This window comes from Strongylocentrotus purpuratus, unplaced genomic scaffold (genome assembly GCF_000002235.5).
Source record: "Strongylocentrotus purpuratus isolate Spur 01 unplaced genomic scaffold, Spur_5.0 spur5_scaffold_18, whole genome shotgun sequence".
NCBI lineage: Eukaryota > Metazoa > Echinodermata > Echinoidea > Camarodonta > Strongylocentrotidae > Strongylocentrotus > Strongylocentrotus purpuratus.
This window is the reverse complement of record NW_022145603.1, coordinates 26,629,639-26,649,846: the sequence shown is the minus strand read 5'-3', so window position 1 is coordinate 26,649,846 and position 20,208 is coordinate 26,629,639. Positions and strand designations below refer to the sequence as shown.

The following is a 20,208-nucleotide window of genomic DNA, read 5'->3' as shown; positions in this document are numbered from 1 at the left end:
GAATGTTCAGATATTTAAGTGATAAAATTGTATGAAATTCGATTATCAAATTGAATACAATTATTACAATGCAGCTTTCCATAAACAGGTCACATGATATGCTACAAGTCAGCTGACATTTCACTGTTCACTGCATGCGTTCACTGTTCACTGCGTGCCAACGCAGAACTGCCCATCCCATCACCGTTACGTGTTAATCGAAATTCTCTTTCTCTTTTAGTTTTTACACTTTTGGAACAAGTCGCTGTACAAGCTACTACGATTAAAGATGGCAGATGAATTCCTACCCAAGTTGTTTAGGTAAAAACTTCTTCATTTGTCTCTCCCTGGGCCTTGCTTAATTAACACACTAGATCTAACTTTTACACAGTAACACATTTCTTCTTCTTGATATTAAATATTAATGTTCTAACTAACTTTTATTTTCACCAGATTGTCAGGCTTTTATTCCCTCCTCGCCTCCCTGCTGTCTTGTGCCCGCTGTGAATTGTGTGCTGTAGGCTACCTATATTGTTGATGTGCTGTAGTCTTTTAGTTTGATTATTTCTCATATTTTCTCACTTTCTCCCGTCTTGTCTTGTCTAGTCTAGTCTCCCGATTTTGAGTACACTTCTACTAGTTCTTGTTTCTTATACCACCTTTTTCTTTATCTTAGCTTAGTTAGGTAGTCACAAATATTTACTCCCATCATGTTTCTCTAGACCAGGCCTTCTCAACTAGTTTATTAGAAGCGCCAAAACAAAAATGAATTGAGGTTGAAGTTGCAACCTGTATGTTTGGTGACTGTGTTACGAGGGAGCGTAGCGACCGAGCCGATACCGGGTGGGGTCCAGGGGGCAAAGCCCCCAGAAGCTAGTGGATTTTAGGGCTTTTTTGAGGCCCAGATGTGGCATTTTTAACACCTTTTTGTTCCATAAAACATCAATCATAATTTCATATTGATGTGAATTAATTAGTACAATTCCTGGCTAAAATCTACACTGGAAGTTAATTTATATGTACATGTAGTTATTTTGGTGCAATAAACACGGAAAATGTCAAAATGAAGTGAAAATCAAACAAACAAAATGGCTTGCTTACATTTTGGGCTCAACTTCGACTGCGACTTTTTGATTTTTCTGAGTTTTTTTATTTTAAAATAAATTGTTTTAATGTTGTTCTTTCTTTAATTTTTAATTTTTATTAATTTTTGGAACAGCCGCGCGCCACTCTGACTGACCGCAAGCGCCGCCAGTTGAGAAGGCCTGCTCTAGACTCTTGTTGCTAATTTCTGTACCAACCAATTATTTGGTCCAGAAGGGGCCCTAAAATTTACAAGCTCTGCTTTTGCCAGGGTCTCCTGACTCCTCGTCTTTCTTTTGGTTCACTTTGTTGTTATCATTGCCATAATTCTTTTCTTTGCATTGTAAATGTATGATGATCAATATGCTCTACTTTGAGATATTTTACTTGCACTATTCATCTGGGCACTCGACAAGCACAAGTACGATAATACACCAATGCCAGTCTGTACTTGACCAGAAGAAGAAGAAGAAATATCTTTACCTTTACCTTTACCTTTATCGCAAATACTGGAAGAATGCTGAGACAGCAGTCGAGCTTTCAGGTCTATCTTCTTATCTCATACTCTTTAATAATAATTCTCATTATATACAAGTCAGGGAGGCAGAGGGGCAAGAGGTTGCATCTTGACTGGACAATGTACCATGTACAATGTCCCAGGAGCAAAGAAATTAGATTTCGCGAGTGCGAGAGCTGCATTTCCTCCGGCCTCCCAATCCCTGGCGTCGTGCTTTAGTAGACTTTAATAGGCCTCGCGCCCAGCTCAAGCGTAACACATCCTTTATTTGAAATCATAAGGCATTACAAATTCATGTGTTGAGGTGCTGATCAATAGGGAAACTATTTGAGAGAGAAGGTGTTGCCCATATTGGAGATTTAACAAACAAAAGGACAAAAGAAACAAACAACAAAGCTATTATTCCTGGCCTTAGTTGTAGAAAGCCTTGGCACTGTCCAATTTATTTTGAAAGACAATAATTGAGAGCCGAGTTAATGAGAAAGCCACCTGTCAGTGACCTTCCTGGGTGGTCTAATCCCTCCTAGCCAATCTAGTACAGATCATGGCCTTTAAATGAGATTTTTTTTCTATTTAATTTTTCCAGCTACATTGATGAGCATCAGGAGGACTATATCAAGAGGCTAGCTGATGCGGTAGCGATCAAGAGTGTATCAGCATGGCCTGAGATGAGAGGGGAGATCACCAAGCAGATGCAGAGTGTAGATGCCGTAAGTCTCTCAGAAAATCCCACATTTTACCATATCATAACGTTATGTTATACCCATACGTTAATGTTCTTCAATATCTATTTTGATATTTGAATGTAGAGTTTACTTGATTGATCTCTGCAGCTTTTTCACCTTTTTACCAGTACTTTCTTTTCTCCTCTCTTGCTCCCTTTTCCTCTCTATTCAAGTTTATGTTGTTTCCTTTTTTCTTGTCATTATTTACTTGTAATATGATATACCTGAATGATTTGTAATGTTCTTGTATTAATGATCTACATGTATTCATATTCCTAATTTACCAATTTCATTGTACTCAATTGAATAATGTTTATAATCATGTTGAAAATGTATGTATTATATCAATCCAACTCTTTGGTTGCTACAAATAAATAAATATATATTATATCAATTGTAAGAAATTTCATCTGAATTATTAATTTCCAGGAGAAAACATCAGAGCTGCCTCTAAATATAGGACACATTGAAAAGTGGATGACTTAACATTTATAATGATCCTTTCCATTGATTACAAAGATAGTATGTTTTATAATTCATATTTTAATCTCAGAAAAAGTGCATCAGGTGTAATACATGTAAGCATGCCTTGTAAGTTGTGACTCTGAAACAAAGATAATTTTACTTGAGTGATTACCCTCTTGATCAGTTTTTCCAAGATATATATCTTCCAAACTTAGAGCACAATTTTCAACTTTCAGGTTGCCAATTTGCATCCTGACCCATTACCTACCATACATATAGCAAATGTGTAACCTTCAACTTTGCAACGTTTATAAACAAACAACATGTGAGAGAGTGCAATGAAATGTAATTTTGTAATGTAACCATTTGTATGTACAGTATTTCAATCAAGCATCATATTTCCATGATTTTCTACTGGATTCTGTTGTTTAACCTCCCTTTGTATGCAAATGAACAGAAAAATACCTTGAAAATATTTACCCTGGATCTGGGTCACATGCCTCGACTGTCAACACAAAATCACAGGATTTCCAGGTCATATTTCCACTCACTGTTCAACAAGTTGAGTTCTTTGTCAAATTGTCAAGTGCTTTTTCCACACACCCTTTCTGCACTTCATAGCACTCCTTGCAGTCATTTGCCTCAGCTACCATCCCAGTATAGCTTCCTAAGTGAGCTGCCAAAGGGATTACTCCACCAAGTACCAAACATTACAATTCAGGGGGGGGGGGGGGGATCCTGGTTACAAGGTGTTAAATTGCTTCGAGGGTATCAGTGGGGCAATAATTCACAGCTTTATGAACCAAAAGAGAAACAAATCCAAATATTTCAATTAAAAAATGTGAATCAATATACGTTTTGCCTTCTCAAAATGTATTGATTGATTAAAAAGAGAGTAGAGCCCTTGGTTTCTAAATGCATTGCAGATCAAGTGAGTGTTAAAAACGTGCCTAAAATCCCTTCATTTTATTTATTTATGGTTCATTTAGCAATGATATACCACCATATACCGGTGTGTTGGCTCAGTCAGTAGAGCAACCGCCTCACAACCGGGAGGTCGTGGGTTCAAACCTCGGCTGCGTCATACCAAAAGACGGGAGTTGCTGCTACCTTGTTTGGCATTCAACAATAAGGGATAGAGCAACGTCGATCTGGCACTGCTCAGTGGCTGCCGGGCTCACGATCAATTGGGCAAAAAGAATTTCCATTTTGGTCTAACTTAATAAAATTTGGAGTGGACTTTTAAAAAAAAGATTATTATTATTAAATACAGGGTAGGTATACAGGGTGTATCATAATAAAGGATATTGAAGTTTAATGACGATTTATATGGAAACTACTGATTTCATAATCAAGCACTTATGTCTGTTGTAAAGGACAGAATGTCCTCTTTTTAATGACACCCCAATCATACTTCTACTGTCACAGTTGACTGAATAACAAAGCATTGCTGTCCACCATGTGAAAGGTGCACTGTGACAAGTTAGCATTCAAAGATTAGTGCTTGTGTCAGCCCAGACATATTGAAATGCTGAACAATGAGTGGATTATGTGTCTATTAAGAAGGAAATGTTATCAAACTTGGCACAGTGCACCTTTCACATGGTGGACAGCAATGCTTTGTTATTCAGTCAACTGTGACAGTAGAAGTATGATTGGGGTGTCATTAAAAAGAGGACATTCTGTCCTTTACAACAGACATAAGTGCTTGATTATGAAATCAGTAGTTTTCATATAAATCGTCATTAAACTTCAATATCCTTTATTATGATACACCCTATATACTTGGTAAGAATAATGCTTTAAAAGTGCATCCTGTTTTTTTTTTGTTTCTTCTAGATGTTGAAAAAGCTTGGTGCAACGACAGAGATGGTACCAGTAGGTACCCAGACCCTGCCTGATAAGAGTACCATCCCTCTCCCCGATGCTATCCTTGGTTACCTTGGAAACGACCCAGCCAAAAAGACTGTCTGCATCTACGGTCATTTGGATGTCCAACCTGCTAAGCTGGTATGAATTTAAACTCAACTTCAAAACAAAATTCTTTGTCTGATCTTTCATACTATATTGGTTGATTATGTCATTACTTAGTTTGTTAACAATGCTCTTTCTTCCTATAGAATTGATTACTGTATATGAAAATTGGAGGGGGGAGAGGGGGGGGGGTAGCAGTTTCCCCCTACATTTACAAGAAAAGCTTGGTATGCTCATTGGGCAACCGTAATATCCACACTTTCAAAATGGAAATCTTGTTAAAAAAAGGAAAGGAAAAGAGAAAGGAAAATGGTCAATCAAAAGACTGGTGCTTTATGACTTATGTGAATTTATTTTTGTATATATATTTATTAATATTTTTTATTCATTCATTTCTTGATATATTTGATCATTCATTTCTTTATTGTATATACATTTTATTTATTCATATTCATTTATTCACTAATTCATTTATTACTTTATTTATAAATCATGTTTATCTCTCTATTTTTTAATTTTTTTAAAAAATCTATCTATTTGTTTATTTATTTATTTATCGTTTATTCATTCAATTCATTTCATCATGAGAGGGTAGAGGGGACCATGGGCGTTAAACTGTACCTCTCCCAAATATTCATCCAATTATGCTATAATAAAACAAAAATTGTCATTTTATCCTCAGGAGGATGGGTGGGATACTGAACCCTTCATTCTGACAGAGAAGGATGGGAAGCTGTATGGACGTGGATCAACAGATGATAAGGGACCCGTCCTGGCTTGGGTCAATGTGATTGAGGCATACAAGGCACTCGGAAGGGACATTCCTATTAACATTAAGGTAAGACAAGAGAGAGAGAGAGAGAAAGGGGGTAGGGATCAACGGATGATAAGGGACCGGTCCTGGCTTGGATCAATGTGATCGAGGCTTATAAGGCTCTCGGAAGGGACATTCCTATTAACATTAAGGTAAGAAGAGAGAAAGAGAGAGCATATAAAGGGAAAGAGTGAGAGAAATAGAAAGGGGTAGGGAGCAATGGATGATAAGGGACCGGTCCTGGCTTGGATCAATGTGATCGAGGCTTATAAGGCTCTCGGAAGGGACATTCCTATTAACATTAAGGTAAGAAGAGAGAAAGAGAGAGCATATAAAGGGAGAGAGTGAGAGAGATAGAAAGGGGTAGGGAGCAACAGATGATAAGGGACCGGTCCTGGCTTGGATCAATGTGATCGAGGCATACAAGGCTCTCGGAAGGGACATTCCTATTAACATTAGGGTAAGAAGAGAGAAAGAGAGAGCATATAAAGGGAGAGAGTGAGAGAGATAGAAAGGGGTAGGGAGCAACAGATGATAAGGGACCGGTCCTGGCTTGGATCAATGTGATCGAGGCATACAAGGCTCTCGGAAGGGACATTCCTATTAACATTAGGGTAAGAAGAGAGAAAGAGAGAGCATATAAAGGGAGAGAGTGAGAGAGAGAGAACGGGGTAGGGAGCAACGGATGATAAGGGACCGGTCCTGGCTTGGATCAATGTGATCGAGGCTTATAAGGCTCTCGGAAGGGACATTCCTATTAACATTAAGGTAAGAAGAGAGAGAGAGGAGAGGGTTATGAGAAAGAGAGAGAGAGGAGAGGGGTGCATTTGTCGATGGGTCATATAGATAGATACAGAGAGAGAGAGAGAGAGAGAAGGAAAGAGAGAGAGGGGAGCGGAGACTTCATGTAGCCAAATAAAAAAAAGGAGATAAATTAAAAAGAGAGAGGGGTGGAGATGGCTAGGGAATAATCTTTGCCTGGATCAATATAATTACATGGTAAAATATATGGACAGGGATATTCCTAGTTTAGAGATAAGATGATAACACAGGGATGAAGGGACTGCCAACAAAACAGAACAAAAGAGAGAGAAAAAAACAGAAAGCAGAGAGTCAGTGAGATAGAGCTTGAGAAGTGTCATTGTAAGTATTGTTGCTTTGAACATTTATAACTCTCCTTAGTAGTTTTATCTTTTATTTCTTCATCTTTATATCCCAGTTTTGTTTTGAGGGAATGGAGGAGAGTGGATCAGAGGGTTTGGATGAGCTGATTGCAGCACGGAAGGATACATTCTTCAAGGTAAGCTCATGTTTGTTTCTTTGTTTGATTTAACCGACTGCTAAGATTTAGCATGTGTGTGCTTGAAAGTAAGCAGCTAGGGGACACATGGCTTTAAGTCCTTTCCAAGGGACTTGGTAATGAGGATTAATGCCTTACAGAAGGGCACTAGCACATCGACTTGGTTTTGAACTCCGGGACCTCCGGTTACGAGATCATTGCTCTACCACTGAGCCATGGAGTACCAACATTTTCTGCAACTTGTGAATTGATAGGTCATCTTTCAAATGATAATTTGTGCTGTGTTAACATACAATTATAAATCCTGTAGATGTTATGCTTGGCTTCATTATCTTTGAATATTTGCACTCAATATTATTCAGCACTTTTTGCAGACATTTTGAACTGGTGCTGTAAGTCAGACGCTATGTTCGTGTTCGGTTCGGTTTGGCAAAGTTCGGCAATTTTTCACCCGAACTTGGTTCGGTTTGGGGTTCGGTAATTTAAAAGCAAGCAGCGTTATAGCCACGGCGGTCGGGACTGGGCAGGCCGCCCGCCCTGCCGGGCCTGACCGGCACGGAGGACTTCTGCACACTGCTTCCGACCAGCACAAATTTCACATTAAAAAACTGCTCTAAACGTAATTATTTGTGAAGAAAAATACTACTTACATTCGTATTTCCGTCTTGAATCGTGTTTTATTTTCAATTTTAAAAGAATCATGTTTTCAATTTGTCAATAAATGATGTTTTTAAAAGATTTTCCGAGACGGTTGTTGTCTAATGTTAGAGTCATAAAAGGTGCCATCTTGAATATAGACTTTCAGGCTTGCCAAGAACTGTTTTTTATAATTTTTTATTTTCATTAGGAAAAATATAAAATTCCTATTTTTCCTGAATAAATAGATACCATGCTATAATATATATTTATTTCATTTTTTATATTGTAAAATTTGTCCGATATGGTTACAATTAAAATATTAATATTTTGTTCAATGGGTTTGAGCAAATTGAGCTGAACTTGTTTTGATCACGCACATGTATTCTTGTTTATGGCTTGCGATCGCGACGTAGCGTGGTCAGGATTTGGGATTTAAATGGCGCCAGTGAAGTTGCGCCCACCACTGGATAGGCATAAATCACAAGGGCGGAAAATGGGAAAAAAGTAAATATAATATGAGCAATCATAACATGAAAATTAGGTACAAAATGAAAAGTTTATTAGCTTGCAAAAACGTTTACATTTTTTTGCCGAACATCCGAACCAGGCCTTTGTGTTCGGTTCGGTTCGGTTCGGTTCGGTTCGGAAGTGCCATGTTCGGCGAACTTCCGTTCGGTTCGGCGGTTCGGCTACAGCTAGCACTATTTTGAACTTTGGCTTAATTCTTTGTAATTCATAACCATGTTTTTTTTTCTCAATAGGATGTGGATTATGTGTGCATCTCAGATAACTACTGGCTTGGCAAAACGAAGCCATGCATCACATATGGTCTCAGGTAAGTTGCATATAGAGCAGTAACATCACTCTTTGAGGTATTTTAAAATGTACCGTACATGAATTTGTAAATATATTAAAAACTAGTATGTCGATTCAGAAGGACATGTTGCTGCCTCAGTATTTTTTTACCCTGATTAAACTAGTGTTTTCTTTTCAACCAATATCAAGATTTGTAAACAGTTAATTGTGTGTGAGGAAGTATATTTTGAATGTTTTAAATCATTATTCTTTTAAAATAATGTTATTATGTATACATAACAATTGCAAAAAACGTACTTGGAAAAAAAGTCTGTTGAATTTACATACATCATTTGATCTTGGTTTTATGAAACTTGCTCAACTTTTTTTCTTTTCTTTTTAAACTTTCATTTGAAATATGAATTGCCTCACTCTTTGGTATCAATAGTTGTTTTTAAATATGCTTTTTAAATATACTCCAATATTTAATGTCACGTATGATTGATGTCAGTATGTTGTTTAATTTGGAAAATGTCAAAAATACATCAAGACCTTGAATGTGGGAAGAATATTAGAATTTATACTTTTTTTTAATGCTGATTATATCTTTGTATGTCAATTCATTTTCTAGAGGGATCTGTTATTTCTACATTGAAGTGGAGTGTGCCAAGAGGGATCTTCATTCTGGTGTGTTTGGAGGCTCCGTGTAAGTACACTTATTTAGAAGCGGTTCAGGGCCTTGTTTCAAAAAACATAATTTTTCTCAATAACAAGTTACATTATAATGTCATAAAAATTTAGCATTTGTTATTGATAACTAGTCTTTATGGAACAGGGACCAGTAGCTTGGTTTCGAATTTTGTACTCTCAATATTACCATTCGTATTCCCTCTTGAAACTTCCATCAAGTATACATTTCTTAATATTATTTCTTTAATATTTCTTCTCATGTTCCACATTTGCAAATTCTTATGGTGGTCACGTAAACGAATGGACTTGATTAACTGCGATACAGACCAAAATTCTCATCATGCTTCAATTTTGCGAACTGTTGCACGCACGTGAATGCTGCGGTCGCGTCGTCCGTAGTCGTATTATACCCTATTGGCCCCGGGTAGGGCCACAGGAAAGACACATAGTCTTGTCACACTCCCTTTAACTTATCCATCTTATTTGCAGCACTTAATTGGTACCATGATTCTTCTTTATTCTTTTTATGTGCAGGCACGAGGCCATGCGAGATCTGGTCACTCTCTTCGGCAGTCTCCAGGACAACAAAGGCAAGATCCTCGTTCCAGGGATCTATGACTCTGTCGTAGAAGTCACACCAGAGGAGGAGGCCCTCTATGGTCCGATTGATTTCTGCCTGGTGAGAATCATCAATCGCATTGCCATCGTAACTCTATTAATCATTCGTACCTCCCATTTTTTTATGCTGATGCTAATCTGCTATAATCTTCTTTTCCTCTAAATATGCCTTTAACTCAGGAAAGGGGCTTCAAATGCGTTTCTTCTTGTGATTACCATGACAAAATTTACAGACTGGTACAATATCAGAAAGACAATTTAATTTTTGATAGACAATTTAATTTTTGATAGACAAGTTCCGTGATAGATGAGATTATTAATGTATTCTTATTTTATGTATACTTAAACATACAATTTTATTTTTAATGTCCCAGATATTTGCCTGACATTGCAGCAGTTAATAATCCAAGGTCATTGTCATGTTGAGAGATATCTGTTCTGTTCTACACAATCAAGTTTTTAACCCAATGCCTCTGGGAACCGGATAACTCGTGTATAAAAGCCTGGGAACCGGATAACTTGTGTATAAAAGCCTATTTGAATGAGAGAATTCAGTAGTCAATGGTTTAACTCATTAATTCTTATCCTGCCATAATGAATACATCCCAGTGCCACAGGGCTAATCCCCATTGTGCCAAGCCACAAGTCCCCCCTGTGCCAAGTTTATTTTGAGATAATCTGATGCACGCGATGGTTTGATCAATAGGATGTGCGAAGCATTCAGCATGTACAGTACAATGAACATGAATAATAACTGCTATTACGAATGTGAGCATGCATGCATAAAGCAGCTAAGCTGTTGCTCGCTCGTGTGAATTAAGCAGCCAATCGATAGCTCGCGTGTACAAAGCACCATAACTGTAGCGTGCATTCGGCCTTATGGCAGGATATGAGTTACGTATGGAACTGGATGGCTCCTGATACAAGCCTATGGTATAAGATAATTCATTAGTCAATAGGTTCAGTTGATGGGTTTTTGTTCATACAAGAAGTGAAATAATCTTTAACTTTTAACCCTTGACAGGAGGAGTATCGCAATGACATTGGTGCCAAAAAACTGCTACACGACTCCAAAGAGAAGATTCTACAACACCGATGGCGCTTTCCATCTGTCTCCATCCATGGTAAGAGCAAAGAAGAAATTCCGTATTCCCTCGTTCAATCACGACGCTGTAAAAATACTTTAAAATAGACACATTTTTGCATTTTACAGTATATTAAACAAAATGAATGAGTACATTCAATGCCTGTCCACATATGTCATGTTAACTGCTGCAGTGTATTGCATGGATTTCCCCTAGCATACTGCGCTTTACGCTTTTTGATCTTATAACACACAGAAGAGGGAGTACACATGGATGCAGCTAGCTTTCTTATCCCAACTTGCCATCAGCAGTTCTTGTATTCCTTTTAATTTTAGAACTTTAGAACTTGCATGCCTTTACGGTTGATGGTTATGCTCTGGTGACAATCATTCTATCTTTATTATCCTACAAAAAACAGCTAATTATTTTCTACGAAAAACAATATTCTACAACTAACCCCAACCCTAAACCTAACCTGAAGCAACACTGAACCTAACCCTACAGTAAATCTTTGATCTCACATTCACACTCATATTGTCCGAACCTCGCGAGTCTTCTCATTCTATTATATCCCAAGTTGGCCACTCAATATTTAAATTTGCATCTTTTAAAAATCTTTATATAACAAGTGCTTCCCTCTTTCTTTTTTCTTCTTTTTTCTGTCCTTTTCCCCTTTTACCAATATTTTGTTCCTCCATATTGGTATTATTATGTATCCTTTGAGGGTAGTCATACTATCAAGCTTTGCTTACTTTGTCAACCCTCCTGTTTGATGTTTTCAATTAGTTACAGCCAGCTTTACTTTATTCTACATATATTCTTTTGTCATGTGTAAATTTGCAATGTTTGTTTGTCATATATTTGTAAAAATGCAAAAGAAAAAGAAAATCAAACAGAAATAAATAAATCAAATCAAATCAAATGAACTTGGAGCAATTGTCTCCAAGCTATTTGTTTCATCATATCAATCATTACTTTGTATAGGGATCCAGGGAGCCTTCGATGAGGGCGGGGCTAAGACCGTCATCCCTCGCAAGGTGACAGGAAAGTTCTCTATCCGCATCGTCCCCAACCAGACACCGGAAGAAGTCACCAAACTGGTCGTTGCTCATCTCAACAAGGTCCATGCAGAGACTGGATCTCCAAACACCATGAAGTAAGTCCATTTGAGATTATGATAGAGTGGGGAGGGATTAAGGAAGAGAAGAAGAAAAGTGATGATGATGATGATAATGGTGATGATTGTTGTGATGATCGATGGTGGTGGTGGTGATGGCGATAGTGACGATGGTAATGGAGATGATAGTGATGACGATTATCAGTTTTTCATTTTTCAGTTGTTACATATCCATCGTGACTCTAATAACTTAAGTAGTCATCCTTTCCCTGTATATATGCACAGTTGCACACTGTAGAAGTTACTCAATCTAGCCAGGCAGAATCTGCTGCTTCTCTCGTAATCTAATTTCTCAAATTCTCTCTCCTCCAATCTATCCTCAGTGCATCATTGTACCATGGTGGTGAGAGCTGGCTGAGTGATCCAACCCATCCTCATTACCAGGCTGGAATCAAGGCTACAAAGAGAGGTTAGAGGTCATTTAGAGTAGAATACTTGGCAGTCTTTCATGAAACCAGAACATGTTCACTGACATCCCATTAAAATGTGTGTGAAATTAAATACCGGTACACGCATTTCAATGGGTTCTCTGCAAAATTGGGCTTATGGTGGTTTCAGTAATCACTGCCAAGGGCCCTATAGCTGTTTCATAAAAATTGTGATTAAATTAAAGGAAACCAAAACCTTCATACTAAGTTACTTTTATTGTAAAGTTTAAGATATTTGAAAAATATCAGTGAAAATTTGAACAAAATCGGGCAAGAAATAAGGAAGTAAGAGATTTTTTTAAATGACTAGTCACTAGAGGGCGGTATTCAATTTGATGACATCATCTGTGGACAACTCTCCATGCCTTTTGTACATCAAATTTTTTTCCTTCTTTCTTGTGATTGAGATAATGTACTCCCCTGAAAGCAAGATATAGAATGCAAAATGATATTCTACTTCACATGTTATGAAGTCGGATCAAGAACACAAATAAATACAAAGAAAACAAAAAAATTGTGAAATTTTATGTACAAAAGGCATGGAGAGTTGTTCACAGATGATGTCATCAAATTGAATACCGCCCTCTAGTGACTAGTCATTTCAAAATGCTCTAACTTTCTTATTCCTTGCCTGATTTTGTTCAAATTTTCACTGATTTTATTCAAATCTTTCAAACTTTACAATAAAAGTAACTTAGTATGAAGGTTTTGGTTTCCTTTAATATCAAATGATAACATTTTATGGCAAATTAGCTCTCGATCAGCTAATCATATGCCATGATTTCAGTAGCTTATATAACTGCTATTGTAACTTGTTATTTGATAACAGTTTCTTAAAAACAGTGCCCAGATTGTGTAGAACTATAAATAATTATGATAGATAATAATGAATACACTATTCCTATGTACATTTTACTATGTTAATTCATTAATGTTAAAAACCCAGAAATGTATCAAATTAGTGGACTGTGATTTAGTCACCAAAACGTATGTGTGAAACCTGCTTTAGTGACCACCTGTATAGAAAGACCACCTATCTGTGAACATACTCAGTATCCCTTGAAAAACAGTTTTCATTTAAACCTGTACTAAAGGACTTAAAGCCCACCTGCCTATAAATACCACTTTTCTTGTCTGCCTTGAGTGGTCTTTATATATGTAGGTTTCACTGTATTTGGTCAGACCATTGTACTAACATATGCAAAAAAATACAGCTAACAACTAAATTATTCATACCACTTATAAATTTGATAGAACTCCAGAATGAAAGTTTGACTGGTGACATTAGTGCCTTTGTTGAATACTTCTGGATGTAAGCTTTAATATGTCATATTTTAAAGAAATATAAGTGGGGAAAATCAATTGTTCACATACTTAAGAAATTGCAAAACTTGGTTAAGGTATTAATAGTTCAGTTGTTAACTGTATTTTTTTTAAAATAATTATTTCTAACATGTGTCAATATACATGTACATGTTGAAATACCTTCTTGCCCTTCTATAAAGCAATGTATTGTATGTTTGTAAGAGATTGGCATGAGAAAGAAATACATCATCATTTCATTTCAATCTATAGAAGGATCATCTCATGTTAATCGGTGCTTTTCCAGGCAAATGATTTAAAGGGATTGGGTAACTTTGTCTCAGATTCTGAAAAAAAATCCTGGATTTAGCCCATGCTGCAATGATAATTATAAATCTTTAGGTCAGTCAGGAACCCCATGACTTTTTATAAGCCGATCGCCAGTTTGATTATCAAGATATTTATGATTGGAAATCAAAATCAAATTTTGCGTTTTCCTAACGGTTTTCATAACATTACAGGGGAAAATGAGTACGATAAAACTGGTCACTCAAAGATTTTTACTTTTTGAGGCACTTCGTTTTTGAAGCGCAATTTTGTTAAGGGCTTCAATATTACAGCATATCACAGACACTGATAACACGTAGGGCCGTTCATCTCAGATTTAACATTGTTAAACGATGCCTTAAAGTTTGATATTGGAGACTCATTTCTCCCATTTTATATTATCATACTTGTAGTGCATGGAGTTACACCTGATATGACACGAGAGGGCGGTAGCATCCCTGTTACGCTCACTCTCCAGCAGGCGACAGGCAAGAATGTCATGCTCCTGCCAATGGGGGCAGCAGACGATGGGGCTCACTCGCAGAATGAGAAGTTTGATCGGTCTAACTACATCAATGGCGTAAGTTTGAAATTGAATGAAATTGAATCAATTTATTCTATTAAAAACATGTATTGGGCCAAAAAGACTACCGGGTACTTTTCAGCAAGTCTGTTTGATTATTATTGCATATCATTATTACAGAGTGATAAAGTTGATACATACTGAACTACTCAGCTCACAGATTTACTAATTTAATTTAAAAGTAATTCAGTAAGCATTCTGGATCATGGCTATAACCAAATTTGATGTAAATAATTGAAAATGATTATTTTGTAGCTGCAAATGAAACAAGAATTTGAACGGATTGTGTGTGTGTTGTTATTGGGGTTTTACAAACATATATCAATTGTATATGATTCTTTATGTGACTCTGTTTCCAACCTCTCTCTGATCAAAGTCAGTTTGTAGGCAAAGACAGAGAGCTGACCTTACCACGCACATTTCCGCTAGACCAACTTACATCCCAATCTCATCTTATTTTGTTTTACCTACAGACCAAGCTCGTGGGTGCTTATTTTGAGGAGGTGGCGCTTTTGTAGAGGATAACAGTTACTACGGCAACGGTTCTATCTTGATCAGCAGACTCCTGCTTTTTTTTTCTTCCCCCAAAATAACATTTGGAAACTAAATGAGGAACGTTAAGGTCAAACAAACAAATAAAAGCGGCCACTTGAACTGTAGTTTGAGTGAAACCCCATCACCATTTGGGGGGAATACTTTCGGTACTTTATGCCAGGTTGGCAATGCAGCCAAATCTTTAGTTTTCACCAAACCATCACTCCCTCCTCGATTGGACCAAACTTCTGTAGATGTTGGCTATTGTGCTAAATAACCAAGAGACACCCATTGCAATATCACTTTCTATAATTCATTATGCATGTACATGAACTTACATTTTGTTGAGTATCAAACCCTGATTTGTAATGTTTGTATTTTCTAAAAATGTGATAGCTTGTGTGTTTGACATTTCTTTAAAGGCATCGTTTAACAATGTTAAATCCGAGATTCACGGCCCGACGTGTTATCAATGTCTGTGATATGGTGAAATATTGAAGCCCTAGTTGAAGTGCTTGAAAGTGATCACGAAGTGCCTCAAAAAAGTAAAAAATCTTTGAGTGAGCTGTTTTACCATTCCCATTTTCCCCAATAGACTGTGTGATATAAAGACCGTTATCATTTCATAAATATCTTGATAATCAGACAATTATCACTACAGCATTAGCTAAATCCAGGATTTTGTTTCAGAATCTGAGACAAAGTTTCACAAACCCTTTAAACAATGGCCATGCAGGTACTGAAGTAGAATCATGTGTCTAAAACGTTAGTCACTGTAAGATAAGTTTAATGCTGAATTAAATATTGCTTATTTCTGTTACCTATATCGGTGTATGTATTTTAATATATTCATATCTTAAGGACATATTGGGATTACTAATATAATATTTTTATAATTTTCCCTTTGTTTTTCGTGTATGCTTTTCAAAATATTTTCTTCTTTTTTTCCCTTTATCATTCCTATACCTTACAATTGATTTGTACATGTATGATATGTTGTTGTACGTTTCGGTGTTGTCCAGTGGATAAGTCTCTGGACTGTGAACCACATCACTAACATCTTTTGGCAAGACATTAATCAACATGTGCCAGACTCGATCCAGATGAGGTAAATGGGTACCTGGCAGGAATTTATTCCTTAAAATGCTAGAGCTTCGTAATGACAGCCATGCCAAAGCAGGGATAATAATCGTGGAGCGTCAGGAGTGTCAATTAAGTCTGACAGACATGAGCGCCATATAGGAATCCATGATTGATATATGTGTGCAGACGGACACACAATATTACTTTTAATATAAAATGGTCTGAGATCATGCTTATCATCTGCTAAATGAGAAATTCCAGTTGTTTCACCTAAAAGATAGTTGTACGAATATACACTTGGTTTTCTTTTTCTTTTTCTTTGTGACCTTTGTACTATTTTGTAATACCCTTTGGCTTATATGGAAATACTTTCTTGTACAGGTACTACTCCAAGATTTGTAATCATGTAAAACTCAAGTGCAATTCTTTTGTAACTTGTTTCCTCAGAAAAATACAAGAACCGACTATTGATATTATTATGTATGTGTGCAGAAAGACACACTATATTACTTTTTATATGAAATGGTCTGAGATAATGCTTATTATCTGCTTTATGAGCAATTCCAGTTTTTCTACATAAAAGTATGAATACTGCGGTTTTCTTTTTTACTTCTTTTTGTGTAATCTGTACACTACTTTGTAATATCCTGTGGCTTATATGGAAAAACTTGCTTGTACTATGTACTGTGATTCGTAATCGTGTAAATACAAGTGCAATTCTGTTATAATTTGTTACCGGCTAAAAAAAAAAAGAGTACTGAAGAATTTTGTTGTTAGTCCAGATATTGAAGAGTTGCAATGTAAATTAGAATAATAGCATTTAATTGGATATTGATAACATTGTGTAATCTGGATATGAATATAATACACAACTTTAAATGTGTGGATAATATTGTTTGTTTGTTTATTGAAATGAAAGGTAGCTAATAAGATTGTTTTACCATGTCTTATATTATGTCTGAATATTATGGAATTATTTTTACAGAAATATTTGAAGTTCTGAAGAAAAAAGAGTACATTGTCTATTATTTCTTTCAAAAGTTGATTTTTTTTTTCCTCCTTGTGCATTGGAAATTGTGGAAAGACAAAATAAAATGATGTACTAATTTCTTCCTTTTTTAAACAAAATGATTTCTAGTTATTTGTTTATTTAGTTTAGTGTTTTTTTGTTGTTTTTGACAGGTATATATATATATATATATATATATATATATATATATATATATTTCTATTGTAGCTGCACCTAGCTAGGCCTACATGTATATATAACGTGAAAGAAAATGAGTGAATAATGGTAATGTTGGTTAAATTAATAATCCCCACTCCTGTACGTCCTTCATGGATTTTTTTCTTTTTTTGTACCATGTAGGGTTATATATATATATATATATGCATATATTTTTCCCTGAAGAAATTCATTTTATGCCAACTTTGTAATAAATTTGGCATAAAATGCCTTTCTTCAAAGTGTTATCTCTACGAACACTTCCACAAACACACACCCTACACACACGCACGCACATATTAATATACACTCTCAAAACAGAAAAAAACAGGTGACACTATAATTTAAATATACAAATGGAATAAAGTTATTAACTCACGAGTGTGCATAGCCAACTAACAATACATAAATGATTCTCTATAAGAAAATTGCAAAAGTGGGGATTCTGGCCATTCAAATGGTGATGAGCATTTCCAGAGTCAATTTTTTTTTTTTAAAGAAGTAGAAGATATCATGAAAAACACAATGAGAGGCATCTTGACCGTGCTAAGACTGCAGTTGACACCCAAAGCTCAATCCTCCTTATTATTTATCATCTCTGTTGTCATTTTGAACATTGTTCAACATAATTCAGGGGGTATCTCACTGAGCGGCGAATGCTACGAACGTAGCGAATTCTGGGTTTCGCCAAGGCCGGTTTGTAAAATGTTGCAAGAAAGTTCGCAAACGGTTTACATTGTCGAAAACAGTTTTTCTTGTCGCAAACAGTTGCAAGCGTTTGCAAAAGAGTCTTAGGCCTTTGCAAACGGTTGTAAACGGTGTCGCGGACTTCTTTTTAATTCGACAATGCTAGCGACCACGTGACCACATATGAGACCGTAATTCTGAATGATGGGAAAGGTTGGGGGTTGCTCACCCTTTTTGTATAGCGTTTGGTCCATAGATTCGCCTGGTACTTTACCAGGAGTTAGCAAAAGGTCCCAAACATTCACAAAGGATTGGCAAATATAGTCGCCAACTGACTTTCGCAAACACTTTCCCAACATTCGCTTCAAATGTTGCTAATTGTCGCTAATGGCAGATCAGGCGAACCCTGATTTTTGCCAACATTCGAGTCTGTAAAGTTGGCGAATCCAAATTTCGCAACGTTCTTATACAAGCATTCGCCGCTTAGTGAGATACCACTTTAAGCCCTATCTCACTGAGCGGCGAATGCTTGCGAACGTTGCAAATTTGGATTCGTTTCTGACAAAATGTTGGCGAAAATCAGGGTTCGCCTTTTTGTAGGTCCAAAATTTCTTTGCGACAAGAAAAACTGAACTTTCTTGCAACCTTTTATGAACCCTGGCGAAACCCCATCCAATTGTGAAAGTTAAAAACTTGATCTTAATAGAGGTTGGTACGTAGAGAGTATTTATTTTCATTGAATTTGATATATATATATATATATAGTTCGTTTTATTTTATATGAACAATTCGAGCAATAAAGATTGCCCCCTAAAAAATTGCTGAGTGTACATTCAGTGCGTATATAAAAAAGAGGTTTACCAACTTTGGTAGCTTCTAATTTAAAAGTCAGTATAATCTGTGTGACCTTGAATCATATTGTAAAGGAAAACTAACATTCTGTCTCATGATATCATTTTCTAGATTGTGCTGCCAAGGATATGACTGAACAGCAGGATTTTCAAAAAGTATATTGTCAACTGAAAACCTTCTTGTACCAATTTTAAGTTATAGGGCTGAAGCAATGAATGTGGGTCAAAAGCCATTGTGTGTTAGTTATCTCAATTTAAAGCAATTGTTCTTTTCTTTACATTGGTAATTATAGGCAGTTGGTAACAAAAAGTGTTAACATCAACTCGAACTCAAGAGAAATGCTTATTACAGGCATCATGTTCTTTTCGTTATGCGTGATTAAAATCTAATTCATTCGCAATTATTTTCATTAAGTGATAAAAATGGAGAAAGTTTATCTGGGATGTTTAAACAAAATGAAAGTCTGCTATCAATTTATTTGATATTTAGGATCATCATAAATGTTCTTGCTTGCATCAGTTGGGTTAATACAGTAACCTTTGAGTTTTCTATCGCTATATTCGAGATATTTAAACACCTTATGCTCCGTACGTGTGTGAAATAGTGCAGTGGGTAAGTGAGCAGAGAGAACTTAGATATCATAAGACAAGAAGTGAGTAGATATATAGGCTGTCCAAAATAATTAAAGGTGATTATGTCGATTGAAACAAGGTTCTGTGAGAGCCTATAACATTGCATCATTTTAAACAAAGAAGCACGATTCAACTTGTAAAAGGATTTGAGACTAAAGAAGCATATGCATATAAGTGTTAACATAGTGCAACGCGGTAATCTTATAATCATGCTTATTCGGGGTTTTTTTTCCAGGTATGAAACAGGCTTAATCTTTTAAGGTTTAAAAGTTATAGGGCTGTAATTCCCTTCCCCGGCCGAAGAAGAAGAAATTAAGAAAAAGAACAAAGCCATATGCACGCGTCGTACAAAAACGATCTGTTTATTCCATTCCTATTGATCATAAACTAGTATAAGCCTACACATGTTTTGTTTCTAAACACCTCGACTATCCCAAAATTTACTTTTTACCTATGACACTAAAGTTTGCCTCTGACACATGTATTTTGGCTTCTGATACATGTATTTTGGCTTTTCTGACACTTATATCTGTATGTAATGTATGCCAGCCTATTCATTGCAAACTGACTAAAAAGCATGTTTCGACGACACTATAGCTTGCTGCATATGCGCCCCAACATCTGGCGGTGATTTCACATAACTCCAATGGCATGTACAGGATCTGCAGATGTAAAACATTTTCGCCACGAAAAT

The 20,208-nt window shown here is 36.3% G+C and overlaps 1 protein-coding gene across 1 annotated transcript; it reads left to right on the top strand.

The window, feature by feature from the left end:
- Window positions 1-146: 146 nt before the first annotated feature.
- Window positions 147-17,068, top strand: LOC594228 (cytosolic non-specific dipeptidase). The gene is made up of 13 exons (XM_030989630.1): window positions 147-300; window positions 2,166-2,289; window positions 4,609-4,779; window positions 5,426-5,581; window positions 6,777-6,857; window positions 8,258-8,331; window positions 8,923-8,997; window positions 9,516-9,660; window positions 10,624-10,723; window positions 11,669-11,840; window positions 12,185-12,270; window positions 14,332-14,498; window positions 14,975-17,068. The coding sequence occupies exons 1-13, from the start codon at window positions 269-271 to the stop codon at window positions 15,017-15,019; spliced, it is 1,428 nt and encodes a 475-aa protein (XP_030845490.1). The 5' UTR covers window positions 147-268; the 3' UTR covers window positions 15,020-17,068.
- The last annotated feature ends 3,140 nt before the right edge of the window (window positions 17,069-20,208 follow it).